Source organism: Schistocerca americana, chromosome 2 (genome assembly GCF_021461395.2).
Source record: "Schistocerca americana isolate TAMUIC-IGC-003095 chromosome 2, iqSchAmer2.1, whole genome shotgun sequence".
NCBI classification, from domain to species: domain Eukaryota; kingdom Metazoa; phylum Arthropoda; class Insecta; order Orthoptera; family Acrididae; genus Schistocerca; species Schistocerca americana.
In genome coordinates, this window is record NC_060120.1 from 626623181 (window position 1) to 626643105 (window position 19925).

Below are 19925 nucleotides of genomic sequence, written 5' to 3' on the forward strand. Positions count from 1 at the left end.
CCTACAAAATAAACCACTGGCCGCTTCAGAAATTCGATTGCTTTATTTTTACATTAAAAAAATCTTAGGTAGTATGTTCTCTTTGCAAGTATGTTCTCCCATCCACATGAAATGAAATGCCTCGTACGTTCCAGTCCCTTACAAAATCAAATGCTACAGATGGAACAGTTTTTCTGAGTTTCCTTGCCAGCCTGGAAGTTCAGTTCTCTGCATCAAAAATCAGTGAAGTTTCGGCAAATATGATATTTCCTTGTGGTGTTCATAGTGTCACAAATAATAACACATTTTTGTTTATTATCAGTGAAATATTTGTTGTGAGCATTTTACTTATTCTGCTGTGGGACAGATGCTTGAATCCTGCTGCACACTGCAACATGTATTTCCTGCCATACTTTGACTTAATTTTAGCTTGTAGACATTTGCCTGTACAGTCCATCTCCTTCTCTGTTGGCACTATCATACCTTTTGCATTCTCATTGTCAGGAAAAAAAAAACTCCTTTGATACTGTTCGTAAACAAATAATGGAAGGCATAAGGATACCAACATATTGCATAGTTAAGACCTTAAGTAGTTGACATGCAAGGCCTGGACAATCTGTGTTCTGTTTAGTTGTGAAGGAGGACACTGACTGAAAGCTCAGGAGTGATTTCAATCTTGTTTATGTGCTTATTGACTGCCCATCATTTCAGTTGTATGTTGAGCGATTACTTTTTACTCCTTCTGTTATTTGTGTTCTATCCAGAACTTAGCAGTATCATGTTTACTAGTTTTTGTTATGTTTGTTTTTGACAGTAATATTTTCTTGCAGCCTTCAAGCTGCTGATTTAACCCTTTGAGTACCAGTAATTTTTGCATGAAACCACCACACCACTTTACCAGTTTTATTTATTTTTGTTTTTAAGTACCAGTGTCCTTTACATGAAACCACTGATGCAGTGCAAGACAGAGACATCTAGTGGTACACTGAGGTATACCTATGAATGTAGTTCATTTTAGCAGTCACTTACAGCATTCAGAGCAACAGTCAGCACAGAGATGGTGGTACTTGACTGTAGGAGACTGTATTGAGGAGATAATTGAAAGTGAAAGAAAGCATATCTAAAGGTATTCCACATAAATTTGAGTTCTAATGGTCTCCATTTAGGCAAGACTTTAACAACTGCCAGAGAAACACAAGTAGATAAAAATTCTTTTAAGTACCAAAACATCTGCAGATAACGCCATATTTATTTGTGACAGTAATAAATACAGATAAGTGGGTATTAAATGAGAGATATTAACAGACTTAGTGATTTCTTTTCTGTAAACTAATTGGTTTGTTTTCCTGTGACACTGTAAATCCAATGTGAACTAATATTCCACCTTCTGCAGTAGGATTTGCTTAATATTTTTATGTACTATATTTGATATTTGATTTAATTTTGTGTACATGGTTCTAGTAAATACATTCTTAGACATGCAGCATTGCAACTTCTGAATATACGTCAGCAATAACTATGGAGATGTCTTTCACATTTTTGAGAAATCCAATGTATTCGTTATTTTTTCGCAGTATTCTGAACGCAAGAAAAATTTCAAGTTGTGTTTCATTCATTAGACAGATCTCTGGTGCACAAAACCCTCCTTAAAATGGAGTCAGACATTGTAACAGTACTAGCCATCCAATTGTAATGTAAGAATCAATATTGATTTTAATATATACTAACTTTTGAATGACATTACACTTGGTGATGTGGTAGTTAGTTTTCTTCTGTTTGTATGTGTAGTTGCAAGGCTCCAAACCATCAACAAGCTCTGGCTCAACAGAAAAAGGTACCTCAGAACCACCTACTGCCAATATTAAGCCCATGGCAGGACCATCATCATCGCCTAAAGCACAACAGGCAAGTCTGTTCACGAATTTATGAATTTTTATTGTGTTTCATTTTTGTAGTGTGTCGTTGTCGGTATGGGTAATTTTGAAATGGAATAATCTTGCTCCTTATTTCAATTTGACTTCTAAAGTGGCAGTTGTATTTTCATTGTGTCCTTAAATTACTGAAATTTTGTGAATGCAGATGCAAGGACCCCGCCATCCCAGTGTTCTTTCTTGTGTTCCATAAAAATTATGGAACTTCTAGCAGAGTTACTTATTAAATTAACTTTCTTCCCTACCTTTCCCCAGTTTGGGTTTATACCCCACTTCTACTGTATTTGTTGATGGGACGTTAAACCCCAATATTCCTTCCTTTTGAAACAGTTGAGCAATCCAGCCACAACTCACTGTTTGCCATGACAACTTCAGTTCTGCCAGTATTCCTCACTCCCCCCCCCCCCCCTCCTCCTCCCCACAGATTTATTAGTAGTCTTCCTGCTTACTTTGCTGGACTGCTACCAGTCCTGTGAGAAAAGGTATGATAAAGAAAGGCTTTGTCAGAATAACACACAATTTTGATGTCAGGAAGTTTCAGACCTGCACTATTCCATATGCTAAAATTTGTAAGTTTAAATGTGAAAGAGCTATTTACACTTAAAGGAAGAAATGAGCAAAGAATACTTTGAATGTAAATAGAGAGTGTGTGAGTGAGTGTGTGTGTGTGTGTGTGTGTGTGTGTGTGTGTGTGTGGGGGGGGGGGGGGGGGGGGGGGGGGGGGGGCAATTATAGGTGTGGCATTTGGAGGTTCCGGGCACTCAGGGGCAAGGTTATCAGTGCCCTCCCACGCATTAAAACAAATGAATGTGGCTAAAACCTCAAAAATTGTTCCACACTCACACACTCTTAAATGACCACATAATCTCAATCTCTCTCTCTCTCTCTCTCTCTCTCTCTCTCTCTCTCTCTCACACACACACACATGCACAAAAACAATGGAGAAAAAGTAAAAGTAACTGTCCATAAGATTAAAGCAAATAAAATGAGAAAGGAGCTGAAAGAAAGGCGTAGGCACATATCACTGTCTCACTACTTACAAAAATATCTGTGAGCCATTCACCCTTTTAACACATTAAAACCATCTCCTTAAAATCTTGGGAATGATGTTGGTCAGCTCACAAAATTTAAAAATCGAACCACATGTGTTTGAACAGTACTTAAAATAAAGGGCAGATCTGTTGTGGTAAATCCACTGTGGCCTGCTGGCCAGAAAATAAAAAAGCACAGTCCAACAAAATGTGGTGCATCTGATCTGTACACCACAAGCTCCAAACATTGGAGGGTCTTCTCATCGAAGTAAGAAGCCATGTCTCATAAGGCTGTAGCATATGTGAAGACAAGTAAGAAGGACTCTGTCCTGTCAACATAGCTGGAAGGAGGTATGCCACGGCCGCATTTTGGGCTTTAGTAGATAGAGCTTAATGTCTGTCACTTCCAGCCACTCGTCTTGCCAGTATGTCTTTGTACCTCAACAGTGAGGTAATAGCATGCATGGGGATGACACACTGAAATAACTGAGGATCACAACATGCGTCTTTGGCTAGTAGATCACCCTTTCATTTCCCACAAACCCATGTGCCCTGGTACTCGGCAAAAGACACCACCTTCCCCAGTTGTTGGAGGAGGGCGTCCCGGATATTCTGGGTTACTTTTATCTGCTGAGTACAGACACTGGAGAGAGTGAAGGACACTTAGAGAATAGGAACAGGCAAGAAATGCAGCTCTGGAAGAACATCTCACCTGTTCCAGTGCCCCCAAGATTGCTTATAATTCTGTGTCGAAGACAGTAAAGTCTTGAGGCAGTTGGACGTTGAGGACACAACAACCTAGGAAAGTGGTAGAGCAACCAATGGGGTCCCCCCTGCTTTGACCCATCTGTAAAGACAGCTATGTAGTTGCGGTGCTCATATAAAGTTTCAGAAAATATTACATTAAAAGTAGTAGTAGTAGTAGTAGTAGTAGTGGAATGTCTCCTGTACTGGACTGAATCTAAAATGACACTGGGGCTCTGCAGTAACCAGGGTGTCAGCTGGTTAAAGCCCTGGATTTGGGTTGTACTTGCTACACACCAAGAGACATCAGCACACACTGCATGCAGATCCGAAATGGCATTGTAGCTTGTGGGTGGCTGAAGAAAAGGGGTTCAGGAGATGGATTGAATCCAAATGGAATATAGTGAGGAGTGCATATCATGCTATTGTCTCCTCCCATCTGTAACCTAGCAACAAAAATCAAATGAAGTTTAGTCACACTTTTTCGTGCAAATCTATGTTAATCTGTACACATTGGTGATACTAACTTGGATAAGTAAAATTCAGACCCAAGGACAGACACAAATAAACACAGAAATCTACTACTATTCCAGAATAAAGCACGCTTGAGAATGTTCTCTTTAAGAGGTATGAATGCAAGTTGTGAAGCCTTATTTGTCTGCCTAACGGTGTGGTTTTTCTCATGAAGTATCATACTGTAGGTTTTGAGTTAAATTCTTTTTATTGTGTTATCTGTTGCTTTGCTGCTTGCAGCCCCAGCAATCTGCAGCAGTCACACCATGGACCGGTAGAAGTGAAACACCATTTGCCAGCATTCGTCCCATTTCACAGCCACGTACAGCTGCAGTTTTACCTACAGCATTTTCCAGTTCTTATAATAACCAGACAACGTAAGTACTCCAAAATAAGACATTTTGTAGTGAATTGTTGTTCTATATTGACTGTTAAGATGAATTTGAATTATGTTTGTAGCTGCTTTACTGTGTTTCACTTCCATTATAGAAGAAAGTTACAGTTCATAAAACACACACTGCAAAGAGTGGAAAGGGATTATTTTTTTAAATTTTTTTTTGTTTTTAAATTTTTTTCTTTTTTTGGAGGGGGCGGGGGGTGGGGAGATGGTAGTTATTTAATATATTAATTTTAAATTACGCATTCTTTTTCTTTAAAAAATAGTCTTTAATAAATGCAAGCCTTAGAATTTTGAACTGCATCTTTCGTTGCCAGTATATATTAATGAGTTGCATATTCTAGTGGAAAGTGGAAGGAATATACATGGTGTTTCAAAATTACACTTACAAACTTCAAGGGGATGTAGAAGGTGTCTTGAGGAACAAAATAAGGATTTCACAGAGCAAAGGTGAATAAGTGCTCATAGCTTTTAAGATAAATGTTTTAGAGCCCATGTTTACCAGACTTTTTTAATGTTTTTCTCCATACTACCTCCATTGAAAGATGGTTGTCCTACAGTCTTAGCAACAACAGTACTGCTGCATGTATCCCATTGTCAGAGGTATCAGAACAATTTTCACTTTTAACTTCTGACTAGTTCATTTCTGGACCTCAAATTGATGCATTTATCCTTTTCCATTGTCCCTGAATGTTAGTATCATCATCATCATCATCATCATCATCATCATCATCATCCTGGGAGCACAGTGCATATACATAAATGGGCAGGATTTGACATCTATAACTTCAACTCTCTGTAGCATCATTGGATGATGTTTCCGGATGTGAGTTCGTATCATTTTGTTCCTGAAGCCATCTTCTACATCCCTTTGAGGTTTTCTCTGGTGTAATTTGTAGAGGGTCTATATAAGGGAAACAAACTTGAGGACAGTATTATAGAAAGCAAATCGAAGATGAAACATGATATATGGTACTGTGAGCAAGATTTAATGGAGCATTGAATGACATGTAAGTCGAAACAAGGTCACTCGAGTAGTTGAAAGTCCCTCAGAATTATTTAGATACTTGGGAGAGGCAGTCATGGCAAAATTCTTCCATCTGGTGTGCAAGATGTATGAGACAGATGAAATATCCTCAGACTCCAAGCAGAAATAATAATTCCAATGTCAAACAATGCAGATACTGACAGGTGCAAATACTACAGTTTAATAAGTCATGGTTAGAAAATATCGGCACAAATTATTTACAGAAGAATGGAAAAAAAACCTGATATAAGGTGATCTGGGTGGAAGATCAGTATGGATTGTGAAGAAATGGAATATGAGAGGCAGTGCTGAACTTATGATTTATCGTAGAAGATAGCCGGGAAAAAGGAAAGCCAGTATGTAGAACATTTTGTAGATTTAGAGCATTTGACAATGTTGACTGGACTACACTTACTGAAATTTTGAAGGTAGCAGGAATAAAATACAGAGAGTGAAAAGTTATTTACAGCTTATGTAGAAACCAGACTGCAGTTATGAATTGAGGACGTGAAAGGGGAGCCATAGTTGCGACAGGTATGAGACAAGGTAGTAGCTTATCCACGATGTTATTTAATTAGTATGTTGAACAAGTTGTGAGGGAAACCAAGGAGAAATTCAGAAAGCAAGGTGAAGTTGTAATTGTCAGATACAGCAAAGGACTTAAAAGAGCAGTAGAAAGGAATGGATAGTGCCTTGGGACGGAAGAGATTGTAAACGTCAACAAAAGTCAGACAAGGATAATGGAATGAGGTCGAATTGAATGGGGGTGATGCTGAGGTGATTATAGTGGGAAATGGCACTAAAAGTAATATACGACTTTTGCTGTTTGGGCAGAAAAAGAAGTTGTGATGTCCAATGTAGAGGGGGGTATAAAAGGCAAGAGGGGCTTGCACAAGGTAGACTAGTGTGGATAGCTGCATCAAACAACTGCTATAGCAAGAGAAACATTTTTGAAAAAGAGGAATTAAACATCTAATACAAATATAAGTGTTAAAAAGTCATCTCTGAATATACTTGTGTGGAGTGTAGCTTTGTATGGAAGTGAAATGTGGATGACAAGCATTCAGACAGGAAGAGAATATGTGGTGCTATAGAAAAAAATGCTGAAGACTGTACATGGGTAGATCAAATAATGAATTGGGGGGGGGGGGGGGGGGGGTGTTGAATTGAATTAGAGGCGGAAAAAGAAATTTATGGCACAACTTCATTAAAAGATGAGATCGGTTGATGGGCATATTTTTTAGGCATCAAGAAATCATCAGTTTGCTGATAGAAGGAAGAAAGGGGGGGGGGGGGGAGATTAGAATTATAAGAGACCAAGGCTTGAATGTAGTAAGTAGGTTCACGTGAATGTAGGTTGGTGTAGTTACAGAGAGGGTTGCACAGGATATTGTTAGCATGAATACCATTTCACTGTCAAACCAAGTCGGAATGAAACTATTATTTATTAGCTATCACACTTTTCACCCCCCCCCCCCCCCCCCCCCCCCCCCCTAAAGTGTTGGGTGTTTGCAAGGTGTCTGAATTTGTAAGTAAAAAGTTGTACCAAATCTTTGCAAAACTTTTGATTGGGTGAGTTGACATGTCAGTTTTCTTCACATGAATCCAGATAAATTGCCAGATGTCTTCTCTCCTTCACATAATAAGGTACATAGATTTCACTGTTTGGTACTGACCCACCACATGTTTTGACATTTTTGTTAAAAGAACAATATTAAACTACAATGTGACACTTTACTAGAATACTTATCCATAAACGTTTGATAATCAGAACACTACTGAAATTAACACAAAATGCTGACTACAACAGTATGAAATGGAAATTCATTGATTACTTTAAACAATGTCCTTATAAAACTCTTCATCTGCTTCTGGCGCATTAAAATGTCCCACGAGCTTCAAGACGTTTTTATTTTCCTTGCTGACTTTGTTGTTTCTGAAGGTAGCAGCTTTCCTCACTTACTAGTTGCAGTTTCTGGATTTCTGTACTTCAACCTCTACAGGACTTCTATTGTATCTGATACTGACAACAATACCTTCTCCCTAGACTTTGCTTAAGCCATCACTCGCTGAACAGTTATTTTGAAAAGCATCTTAGATGTAGGACTTGAAAACCTTTGCTTCCCAATCTTATTCTTGACGATGCCATGTTGTTCCAGCACTTGATACTATTCAGCCAGTGAAAGAATATCTTCATTTTTCCAGTAGTCTTTATCCATTACCAAACACTCTGTTAGAATTATACCTGTAATCCCGAGTCTGAAAATAATGTGCCATCTTATTAAATTACCTGCTTTCTTCCATCATCATTACTGTATTTTTATTTGGTCTGGTACTGAAATCATTTAAACAACTTCAATTTGAACCATGTTCTGGCTGGTACACTTCAAGGTTTCTGAGAAAATCAAATAGAGCAGAGGCTACTTCATTGCATCCTCTCTATCCTGTTCCAAGCAAAGAATAAAAACCAATCTTTTACTTTGTTTGTGCTCGGGAATGAGTCATAATGCACAAATTATGTAGCCAAACCTGTCCAGAGTAGAATAATTCACTTATGGTAAGCTTTGGTATTGCTGATTCTGTTGTATATCAAAATATACTCTAACCGTATTTGGAATTTCCTCTTTTTGCACAAAGTTTGTGCAAGCTGTTGTTTGTTATTAACTGATTCTTTTTCTCTAGGCTTTTTTCCTTTCGAGTGTCTTTCTTTGAGCAACCATGTTGTTGCTTGAAATGTTGTGACATACAGGTACTGTCTGGCTATCCCTTTTCCGTATGCTGCTCTTTATTGAAACAGTATTTTTCTTTTTTGCTTCTTTCTTGATGTTCCTTCTGCCTGGCAAAGCTATCTCAAACTGAGTAATAATCAGAAGTTAATGTTGTTCTGAAAATCACTAATTTATTCCTGTTGTTGGTTCTGGTGGCAAGTGCTTTCCTACAGGTCATTTTTCTTTTCTTCTCATCCTTTTTTGTTTCTTCCCCCCTTTCAGAAACGCCCTCACAGTATCACTGAAAGTGATGTCCTACATTTTTGTTCTTCCTTCAGGTCCCTCAGAAGAAAAGCACAGTTTGTGTTCATCGACTTTTGCTTTAACTTCCTAAAGGCAAACACTGAGTTTTGCCAAAACACACCGATTTGAACATCCTGTCACAACAGCCAATATCGGGTTTTTACAAAACTCTTTCAGCAGGTCATGCATGGCAACAAGCTTGATATGTAACCACAAAAATCTAAATCTTGAACAATTGAGCATTTATTAAGTTTTGAAAAAACACTCCTCAATTCTTTAGCATGCTAACGTTAGCACTGGGGTGATAAACGTCATGGAATGCCTCCTATTATCATGTCAGACCTCCTTTTGCCTGGCACAGTGTAGCAACTCGATGTGGTATGGGCTCAGCAAGTCATTGGAAGTTCCCTGCAGAAATATTGAGCCATGCTGCCTCTGTATCCGACCATTATTGTGAAAGTGTCGTCGGTGCAGGATTATGTGCACAAACTGACTTCTAAGTTATGTCCCATAAATATTCAGTGGGATTCTGTTGGGCGATCCGGATGGCCAGATCATTCACCCAAATTGTCCAGAATGTTATTCAAAACAATCACGAACAATTGTAGGCCGGTGACATGGTGCATTGTCATCCATAAAAATTTTATCATATTTATGGATCATAAAGCCCATGAAGGCTGCAAATAGCCTCAAAGTAGCTTAATACCACCATTCCAGTGACACCCAGTACAGTTGAACCAGAGGACCCAGTCCATTACATGTAAACACAGCTGACACAATTTTGGAGCCACAGTGGCTTGTCAACAACTTGGGTCCATGGCTTTGAGGGGTTTGCACCACACTCAAACCCTACCATCAGCTCTTATCAACTGAAATTGAGACTCATCTGACCAGGCCATGGGTTACCAGTTGTCAAGGATCCAAACAATATGATCTTGAGCGCAGGAGACGCACTGCAGGTGATGATGTAATGTTAGCAAAGGCACTCGCGTTGTTCATATCATGCCATAGCCCATAACGTCAGATTTCACCATACTATCCTAACAGATACGTTTATTGTATGTCCCACATTGATATGTGATTCTTTCGTGCAGTGTTGCTTGGCTGTTGCACAGACAGCTCTACAAATACTGCTCTCTTGGTCATAAAGTGAAGGCTGTTGTCCTTGATGAGAAGTAATACCTGAAATTTGGTATTCTGAGCACACTCTTGACACTGGGTCATTGCATACTAAATCACCCAGGGCCCTACACCCTTCTGTCAGATGTTTATGAAAATTTTTATTTGAATTGTATGTATAAAGACAAGAAAATATTCCAACTTTCATCCAATTCTAACAAGTAGTTTCTGAGTTATTGTTTAAAGTTTTAGGCTGATTATATTTCCGAGGGTGATTTAGAAGTAACTACAGCGTGCATGCTTTTACAAAATTTGAAGCAAAATCGTTAGTTTTGAAGCTAGAGCCTTGAAATTTTCACCATTATATTTTAAATTAAACAGTGAAACTGACAGATCTACAAAATTCTGATTTATAGTGTTCATATTGGAAAAACTGTACTGAAACTCAAAAATTGTTAGTTTCAAAATTGTGACATAGGTTTAGAAAATTATGAATAGTTAAAATGTCTCTCCAAATAACCCAATACAACCATATATTTTTGAAAACAGCATAAAATTACCTTTCAAATGGTACAAAAAATTGGTGGAGTTCTGAGCTGTAACAATTTTATTACAAATTGAAGTCAAATTTTGTAACTTACTTTGTAAAATACATGTTTGATATGATAATTAAATATTTGAAGTCAATACAACTCTGAAAATACCAGATGAACTCAATTTTTATGTATGAATTATTTTAAAATAAAAGATACATACATTGTGAATTTTACAAAAATAGGTGTACTTACATTTGAATACATGAGTTGGCGATTATTCGTTTTCAAACGAATCCTTTGCACAGAGTGTTTTTGATGACATTAAAGCCCAATAAGTTTATATGAAGCAGTATGTACAATAATTACATTTAAATGTCCATTAAGGTTACTATCTCTCTCTCTCTCTCTCTCTCTCTCTCTCTCGTTTTTTTTTTTTTTTTTTTTTTTTTTTTTTTTTTTTTTTTTTTTTTTTTTTTACAATAAACATTGAAATGTTCCATGTTTTGATGATTTCCTTTCGGGAATTAGCATCAATTTTGCAAGATCTGCCGAACTGAGATGCTATCTCTGGAGGAGCTATTACACATAAAAGATAGGCTGGTGGAACAGGACACCTGTCTTCTTTTTGAGGCCAGAAGAAAGTTTGTGCTGGTCCTTGAGGCTGCATAAAAAGGATGTCATAGTCCCCTTCTTCTTCATTGAAACCCAGAACCGTTCCTATCCACCATTTTTGCTCATAAACACATGCAACGAAAGAATGTAGGTTAGGTTTCATAGTTGGGATAGTCATAAAAATATTTTGTTTCAACAAAATTTCTGAGTCTGAACTCATTCATTTGGCTGTTCATTTGGCTGTAATTTCTTCGCAAGAAGCTGGCTTAAAATAATGGAAACTTCTTGTATCCAGTATTGTTTGACCCACTTGAAATCTAGTTTCAAGAATTATTCTTTTAGTTTCAATTTCTTCTTCCTGTAAAAAGAAATATATATATATATATATTTTTGAGAGTAAACTTTTGCAAAAATTGTCCATTTGTTCAGTATTTATTATCTGCTCACTTTACCTACTGCTCTGCAAGTTTTTTTGGTAACAGTTCTCTTGACTGTGCTCCCAATCCCATCGCATGTTGTTTTACCATGGCTCGTAGAAGTAATGACCAGCTTGCATTTAATTTAAAATCCTTGTGAAAACATAAATTTATCATGCTTTTGGAGTTTTTGTACTGAGCACTGCAACCAGTTGTAAAATACTCAATTCGGTCAACGTCAGGAAAGTTTTGTTTTATAAAATCTATGGTTTTTTCTTGTACTGAATAACCAAATGGTACATCATGCTTTAGATCATCTGAAATTAAACTCAATGTTGTTTCTTTTGTGGTGGAATCTTCATTTTAGAAAAAAATCATTATTGGATGAACTGAGGAGCTCAAGTGCCAGTGGTAGGATTGCACTTCATTTTGCCAGCCGCTTTGGCCGAGCGGTTCTGGGCGCTTCAGTTTGGAACCGCGCGACTGCTACGGTCGCAGGTTTGAATCCTGCCTCAGGCATGGATGTGTGTATTGTCCTTGGTTAGTTAGGTTTAAGTAGTTCTGAGTTCTAGGGGACTGATGACCTCAGATGTTAAGTCCCATAGTGCTCAGAGCCATTTTGCAGAATGAAGTTATAGTTTTCTGCAAAATCTATAGGAACTAAAACGTCATTAAATGCCAAATTTTCTTTTTTCTGTTTCCTGTAAGAGTTTTGAGTTTTTGTGATGCAAGAGTGAGATATCAGAGACTCAATTTTTTTGGTAGTAAAATCAGTAAACTCATTGCAAGATAGTAGCATTGTTTGTAAAGTCATTCTGCCATCACTTGAAACCCACTGCGAAAATTTAATGTCTTCATCTTCATCATAGTCTTTTAAAGTGCGCGTCATATATCTTGGCGGCCGAGTTTAGGTTCGTTCTGCGCATCTGACGTCACAAAACACAGTCAGCCAATGAACAGAGAACGACGTTGCCAGATCTCGACAGCAGTGCAGAGCACGGACGAGTGTCTTTCATTCTCAACATTGTGGCAACTAAAATCGACCATACGGAAAGTATACTCTTTGGACTTTTACCTCTGCAAACTCTTCAGAATTTCGTGCAAAGGTTTACTATATTTAATGTTGCATAATAACTGCGTTGAACATCGAAACAAAATTAAGTCATTTATGGGGGGAAGGTATCAGTCAAGAAGATAGGTAAAAATCTAATTTTTGAGCCAAATAGTTTTTGTGGAATCGAATGATAGAATATCAAAGCAGTCGGAACACAGTGTGTCTGCACAGGCGAGCAGTGCAGTGACAAAATCGCCCACAGCGCGGAATGCAGGGAGCACGTCTTTGTAGCAGCGAAAGGGTTAATGCGGCCGTGGTGGCTTTACTTCATGAACTGCGCGCTCCCCCCTACACGTAAGCTTGCGAACTATGCTATACTATGGCACTGCTCCTATTGGCGCGTGCGTCGTGTGCAACTGGCAACGCAGCAATCTCCAGCGTCTGGGCGGGCATGCGCGAGCCGCCAAGATAAAAGAATTGAACTATAGTATTTCTCTTAGATGTAGATGCAGTAATTCAAATGTTTTCAGGCACACATCACGTCTTAACATACAGTCTTTGTTTTGTCTATCACAAACCAATTTGTCCATCATAGTGTGTATTGATTCTTTATCATGCTGGTTCAGAGCGTTTGCTAAAAGCTCAACATTTTGGTGGTACAAGCGCGCGCGCGTACACACACACACACACACACACACACACACACACACACACACTCTCTCTCTGTGAACCAGCGCTTTTGGAAAATCCAATTTCAGTATTTGGGTGTTTTTCTTTAAACACAATAAATAGTTCCTCTAAGTTGCATAAAAGAATTCTTTTCTGTGTGTAAGTATTTTTTTATACTAACTTTATCTTTAGCATCTGGCAACATGTAAGAAAATTCATCATCTTCATAAAACAGTTGGACAGTGTCTATTATTTCCTAGGGAAGGGTTCTGTCAAAGCCAAAATACCTTCCTCATTCGCAAGTGTTCTGGCTTTTTGCACTAAATATTCTGATACATTATATTTTTCTGCTGCTTTTCTCTGAAGCCAAGACTTGGGGTGATTTGTAATATCTGTAATTTTTTCTCGTTTGGTTAAGTTTATCCTGAGTTTTTCCTTTATAGCATTCACTGAATGATCAAGATCCTCAGATTTTGTCTTCATTACCTTGACTTGTACTGCCAGATTCACTTGAATTGTTGGATTCTTGTACTTTCAAAATAAATGCCAGCTTTTTTAACCTGGTCATTTGCTTTTTCAAACTTCTTTCTAGCATATTTTTTCTTCGATTGAGTAGATAATGACTGAAGTGGTGTCACAGCCAACCCTAAAAGAGTTTCATTCAATTTTTCTCTTTCTACTACTCTTTTTGCATTGGTTAATTCACTCTCATTTGCTTCATCAGTTTCAAGTAGAGCAATATCTTCATGATCTAGAGTAGGTGTTAGCGCGTTCAACAGTTTTCTGCATGTACTGCACAACAGCTTTCCTGGCACTAAAATAAAGTTCTTATTTTCTTTAACATATTTTGCTTTTTCCAGAGTAATTATCCTCAAATCTTTCTCCTTTGTTAAAGGTACAGAATGTTTCTTAAATGGATCATAACAGGATTTTTGGTTCTTTTCAAAATACTTCAAAAAATGACACAAATGGTGGGAACAAATATCACCTGTTTCACTGTACTGCTTATTAGTATGCCAAACTAAAATTTCTACTTCTTCTTTAGACAACTTTTCCAAAATTAAATAAATGTACTTGGTTTTTGTCAGTGAAGTATTTTCACATGAAAAATATAGTAATGTACCTACTGAACACTTGAAATTATTTTCATCTTTACTTGAACTTGCTCGTATCTCCATGATTTAGAAACACACACACACACACACACACACACACACACACACACACACACACACACACACACACAAACAAACAAAAAAAGTTTTAAAAATAAAATTGTAACTGTGTTTATACAACCATTATTTAAAATGTCACTAAGCACAAAGCACTAGGCAGTTAACTTTAACAGAGCCAAATGCTCACTGATAGGCTTGGAGTACAGGCAGGCTGTGGGGGAGGCAGGGTTTCATGTCTTGATGCAAGACAGCAGGCAGACTGCTGACAGGTGAATTTTGTATGTGCATGCAGGGTATTACAAAAAGGTACGGCCAAACTTTCAGGAAACATTCCTCACCCAAAAATAAAGAAAAGATGTTATGTGGACATGTGTCTGGAAACGCTTAATTTCCATGTTAGAGCTCATTTTAGTTTCTTCCACCTACGCTCTATGGAGCACGTTATCATGATTTCATACGGGATACTCTACCTGTGATGCTAGAACATGTGCCTTTACAAGTACGACACAACATGTGGTTCATGCACGATGGAGCTCCTGCACATTTCAGTCGAAGTGTTCGTACGCTTCTCAACAACAGATTTGATGACCGATGGATTGGTAGAGGCGGACCAATTCCACAGGCTCCACGCTCTCCTGACCTCAACCCTCTTGACTTTCATTTATGGGGGCATTTGAAAGCTCTTGTCTACGCAACCCCGGTACCAAATGTAGAGACTCTTCATGCTCGTATTGTGGACGGCTATGATACAATACGCTATTCTCCAGGGCTGCATCAGGGATTACATGCGATGGAGGGTGGATGCATTTATCCTCGCTAACGGAGGACATTTTGAACATTTCCTGTAACAAAGTGTTTGAATTCACGCTGGTACGTTCTGTTGCTGTGTGTTTCCATTCCATGATTAATGTGATTTGAAGAGAAGTAATAAAATGAGCTCTAACATGGAAAGTAAACATTTCTGGACACATGTCCACATAACATATTTTCTTTCTTTGTGTGTGAGGAATGTTTCCTGAAAATTTGGCCGTATCTTTTTGTAACACCCTGTATTTGCATAGTAGTACTGCCTTATCTGAACTTCAACACACTTCCCAAGATTCCAAAAATGTTGTATGTTTCTCAACTTTAACTTCAGCTAAATGAAACAAAATAAATAAACAAAAATTACAACTACAGTAAAATTTCTGTCCCAATTTAAAAAAAATACCAAAAAATTTACTAATAAATTACTGTTTCAAGTACCTGATCCTCCAAACTATAGTTTTAAAACCTTTTACTTCTACATAACCTTAACTATAACCATTTTGAATCTTGAAAGAGCCGTTCTATACGTTTTGAATAGATAAAACTTGTTTTGACATGAATATAAGATAAAATTGTTACAACTCGGAACTCCACCAATTTTTTGCACCATTTGAAAGATAATTTTATGCTGTTTTCAAAAATATATACAGTAAAACTTCGTTAACATGAATCCGAAGGGACCGAAAAAATCAGGAGTTCGTGTTAAAAAAATTCGTGTTAAGTGAAAAACACAGATTTTAATAAGTATACATGTACAGCAGTACACTAATGTGTAATACACTACACTATCAATCACATTATTGTAGACTTACAACACTATAAAGTGATTGTAAAATTACAAGTACTCACAAATTATGTTCGTTACTTTCTTGGAAAAAAATTCGGTCATGGTTCGCTGACGTTCATGGGAACAATAATGTTTTGTAATTTCACAACCAGTTGTAATGATAGCGTACATAAACCCAGCAGTGACGTCAGGTGTTGAAGCGAACCGTTCTAAACAGTCCAAGGCTGTAAACATCTCCTGACGGGTGGGTGAAATTGGTATCTGTATTCTCTTCCTCTTCACTTTCTTCTGATGGCTCTTGTTCGCAGCTTTTGGCACATCAGATTCCACAGAAGCACGTACGGCAACATCTTCGTCTACACTAATGAATTCTTCTAAACTAATCCCAGGGTTCGCAATGTCCTGCAGAACTGTCCATTCATCAGGTGAAGTGGCATCTTCTAACTTGTGGACATTTTCAGTGTTGCTATGTCTCCAAGCTCTGTTAAAGCACTTCCCTATATGATGTGGCGATACAGTGTTTCAGGCTGCTGTGATGGCTTTTATTGCATCAAGCAGATTCCAATTTGGGGTTGCACTATTGTTTTAAGCTGCACGAATTGCAGCTCTTACAAGTCGCTTATGATAAGCTCTCTTTATGAGGCAGATTATGCCTTGGTCCAAAGGCTGGAGGCGGCCTGTGACGTTGGGTGAAAAACTGAACCTTTATGTGGACAGGTTCAGATCATGAATGTTATGAGCAGTACATCTGTCCAATGTAAGGACAACATGTCTATTTTGAGCAACCATTCGACTGTTGAAACGAAGAAGCCACTTGCGAAATGATATGCCATCGATCCAAGCTTTCTTGTGGTGAGAGTAGATGCAAGGTAAAGTGTCCATATTTATGTTTTTAAAACAACGTGGTTTCTTGGATTAACCGATATCTCAGGGACGAAACTTCTCACTGCCGTCAGCATTACAGCACAGTGCAACAGTCACATGTTGTTTGCTGCGTGCTCCACCATGACACTTATCATCTTTTATCCCCAGGGTGTGATTTGGAAAAAGATTGTAGAAAAATCCAGTTTCATCCATGTTAAACACATCACACGAGGCATACATTTCCCTCACTCGGTTGAATTCATGAAACCAGCTGTTCACACTTTCTTCATCAACTTTATTTGCTTCACCACAAATTTGTACAGATGAAATTGAACGTCTCTTTTGGAACCGATACAACCAACCAGCAGAACAACAGAAGTCTTTGATGCTCATATCTTTAGCAATATCATTTGCTTTTGACTGAATCACAGGGCCAGTTAAAGGTATTTTAGATGCCCGCATATGATTGAACCATTCTAGCAGTAACGTCCCGATGTCTTCATACTTGGTGGTACGAAGTCGTTTAGATTTGTTTCCTGACCCTGATGCCACAGCATTAATAATTTTTTCTCGATTCTTAATAATAGTAGATAAAGTAGATTAAGGTATTCCAAACTGCTCTGCAATTGCTGTTTTCTTGGTACCATGGTCCACTTCATCTAGAATCTTAAGCTTTAACTGTACATTTAGAGCTGTCTGTTTCCTCTTTGCCATTTTCGCATGCTACGGTACTGGTTGTAACTGTAGTTTTTATTCAGTATTCCAACTTGATACAGCTACGACTAACAGAACACTGGTCAAATCTGGCTCTGAGTACGTTCCTAAATGCTGCTGTACACATTATTGAATGTCTTACAATGTACAGCATACGCCGATTGTTGAGGTGATAATCGTGGCTACCGACCTACAATACATTAAAAACGAGTCAACAATAAGTATAAAGAGCTTTGTAGCTACATTTCTTACATTCATTTCGGAAAAAAAATTACGCTTTAGAGTACTATAAGGTCGGAAGTTTGTGTTACAGTGAATTTTAATTATGCTAGGAACTGAAACAGAGTTTGTAAGTCGCCTTAGCCAAAATTCATGTTAATTGATAAAACGTACCATAAGAACTAATGTATTCCTGGTGGGACCAATATTTTTTTTCTTGTTAACTGCGAGTTCGTCTTATGCGAGTTCGCGCTAACGAGGTTATACTATAGTTGTATTGGGTTGTTTGGAGAGAGATTTTAGCTATTTATAGTTTTCTACGCCTACATTACAATTTTGAAATTAACAATATTTTGAGTTTCAGTACAGTTTCCAATATGATTGAACATTATAAATCGTAATTTTGTAGATATATCAGTTTCGGTGTTTAATTTAGAACAAAACAGTGAAAATGTCAGGGCCCTAGCTTCAAAACTAACGATTTTGCTTCAAATTTTGTAAAAGCATGCATGCTTTAGTTACGTCTTAATCACCGTCGGATATACAATTAGCCTAAAACTTTGAACAGTGACAACTCAGAAACTACTTGATAGAATTGGATGAAACTTTGGATATTTTCTTATCTTTATGCATACATTTCACATATGAACTTTGGAACAAATCCAAAAACCATTGGTTTTATATCTACTTTTGGCTGGATGATATGGCATGGAATGACCCCACTGTGAATATCAGAATATTGAATTCCCTAATGGTTTCCAAAATGAAATGTCCCATGCATCTAGCTTCAACAAACATTACACGTTTAAAGTCTCGTAAGTCGTGTCATGTGACCATAATCACTTTGGAATCCTTTTCACATGAATCACCTGAGTACAGATGACAGCTTCCCCCCACTCCCCTCTCCCCTGCGATGTTGGGTGTTAGAATACACCCACAACCATTCCTTGCCTGTTGTAAGGGACAACTAATAGGAGTCCTCATATTTGGTCACTTATTTACCTTGGTATTTTTAATATGTTCTGGACTTTCTTTCTCCTACCACTCACCTTTTTTGGCTTTTTAAATTCTGCTCCCCATTTTAGGTTTGAACCCCAAATTTCCAATTTTTACGGAAGTGAAGGCTGTTTGGGGAAGGACGCCTTACTGTGGTGCATTAACTGTCTCCTGTACACTGTTATCTCTCACACTTACCTGTAAAGTGGATGTACCATTGCACCTGAAATACATCCCAGTGGCCAGACTGTTGTGATGGGGTTGTCATGTACCCTCTCGGTGGTAGCCACCTGACCATGCAAGGATTGCACTGCTGTTGCCTGAGCTGCAACCTCCCTGTGTCAGCCAATTAGTAGGTACCTATCCACTTTGGGGTATCAAGGACTCCAGGCAACAGCTACTGGTGCCAGGTGGTCTTTGCCTTGGTTGGGCGGCATCCACAGGAAGAGCCTCCAATAATTGGAGTGAGTGGCATGGGGGCAGATGATCCACAACCAACGGATCAGAGTTAATGGTGGCTGTCTCAACAGTCAAGAAGAGTGATTTTAATGCAGAGGTTTACAATCCTGGGCATATCTGGGTTAGACTGTGCCTCAAGACGAGAGGAGAAATAGAAGTGGACAGTTCACCAAGTTCTTGATTTGTTCCGGAACTGACAGCGAATCTTTCGCTAAAATGAAGCCATTGTTTTTCATAGAAAATATTGAAGATTGGTTTGGGGAGGTTGCTGCAAAAGGGGGAAGATGAGAAATGGATCTTTGCTGATCAAAACATTGCACGCCAACCATTCACGTACGCTTCAGACTGTGTTAAGATAGGAGATATGCTAGCCACAATTTCTCCTCGTTACAAGATCAATAGTGTTAAAAGTGTTATCTTCCATTGGGACCTAACGCTACTAACTGATCAAGAACTGCGAACTAATCTGGCACGGCATGGAGTCCATTCTGTTTGCAGCATCCAGAGGGGATCAAAACATAAGAGTGGACATTGGAGCATTTATCCTAGCCTTCGAAGGCAAAGTTTTGCCTGACAAGGTTAGGGCTGCGGTTTATGAGCTGTTTTAGGTGCCAAAGGTTCAAACACATGTCCTCCCACTGTTCTAATGAGGCTATCTGTAGACCATGTGGTCAGGCATCCCATGAGGGCAGCCCTTCTGACAAACCCCCTGAGTGTGTTAACTGTCTGGAACTGCAACCTCCTCATTCACTACAGTGCTGTGTTCAAGAGGGGGAAGGAAATTCAAAACTATAAAACACTTGACTGCCTGTCCTGTCAAGATGCAAAGAAAAAGTTTGAAAGAATTCTTCCGACTGATATGGCC

At 38.3% G+C, this 19925-nt stretch overlaps 1 protein-coding gene across 3 annotated transcripts in view; it reads left to right on the plus strand.

Annotated features, from left to right (window-relative positions):
* The window catches only part of LOC124596478 (nucleoprotein TPR), a 278178-nt gene that overhangs the window by 162410 nt on the left and 95843 nt on the right, over nucleotides 1-19925 (plus strand). For all 3 annotated transcript variants that reach the window (XM_047135622.1, XM_047135620.1, XM_047135621.1), the window contains exons 24-25: nucleotides 1768-1884; nucleotides 4439-4575. In XM_047135622.1, the coding sequence (XP_046991578.1) occupies nucleotides 1768-1884; nucleotides 4439-4575 (254 nt within the window). The remainder of the gene's footprint in view (nucleotides 1-1767; nucleotides 1885-4438; nucleotides 4576-19925) is intronic.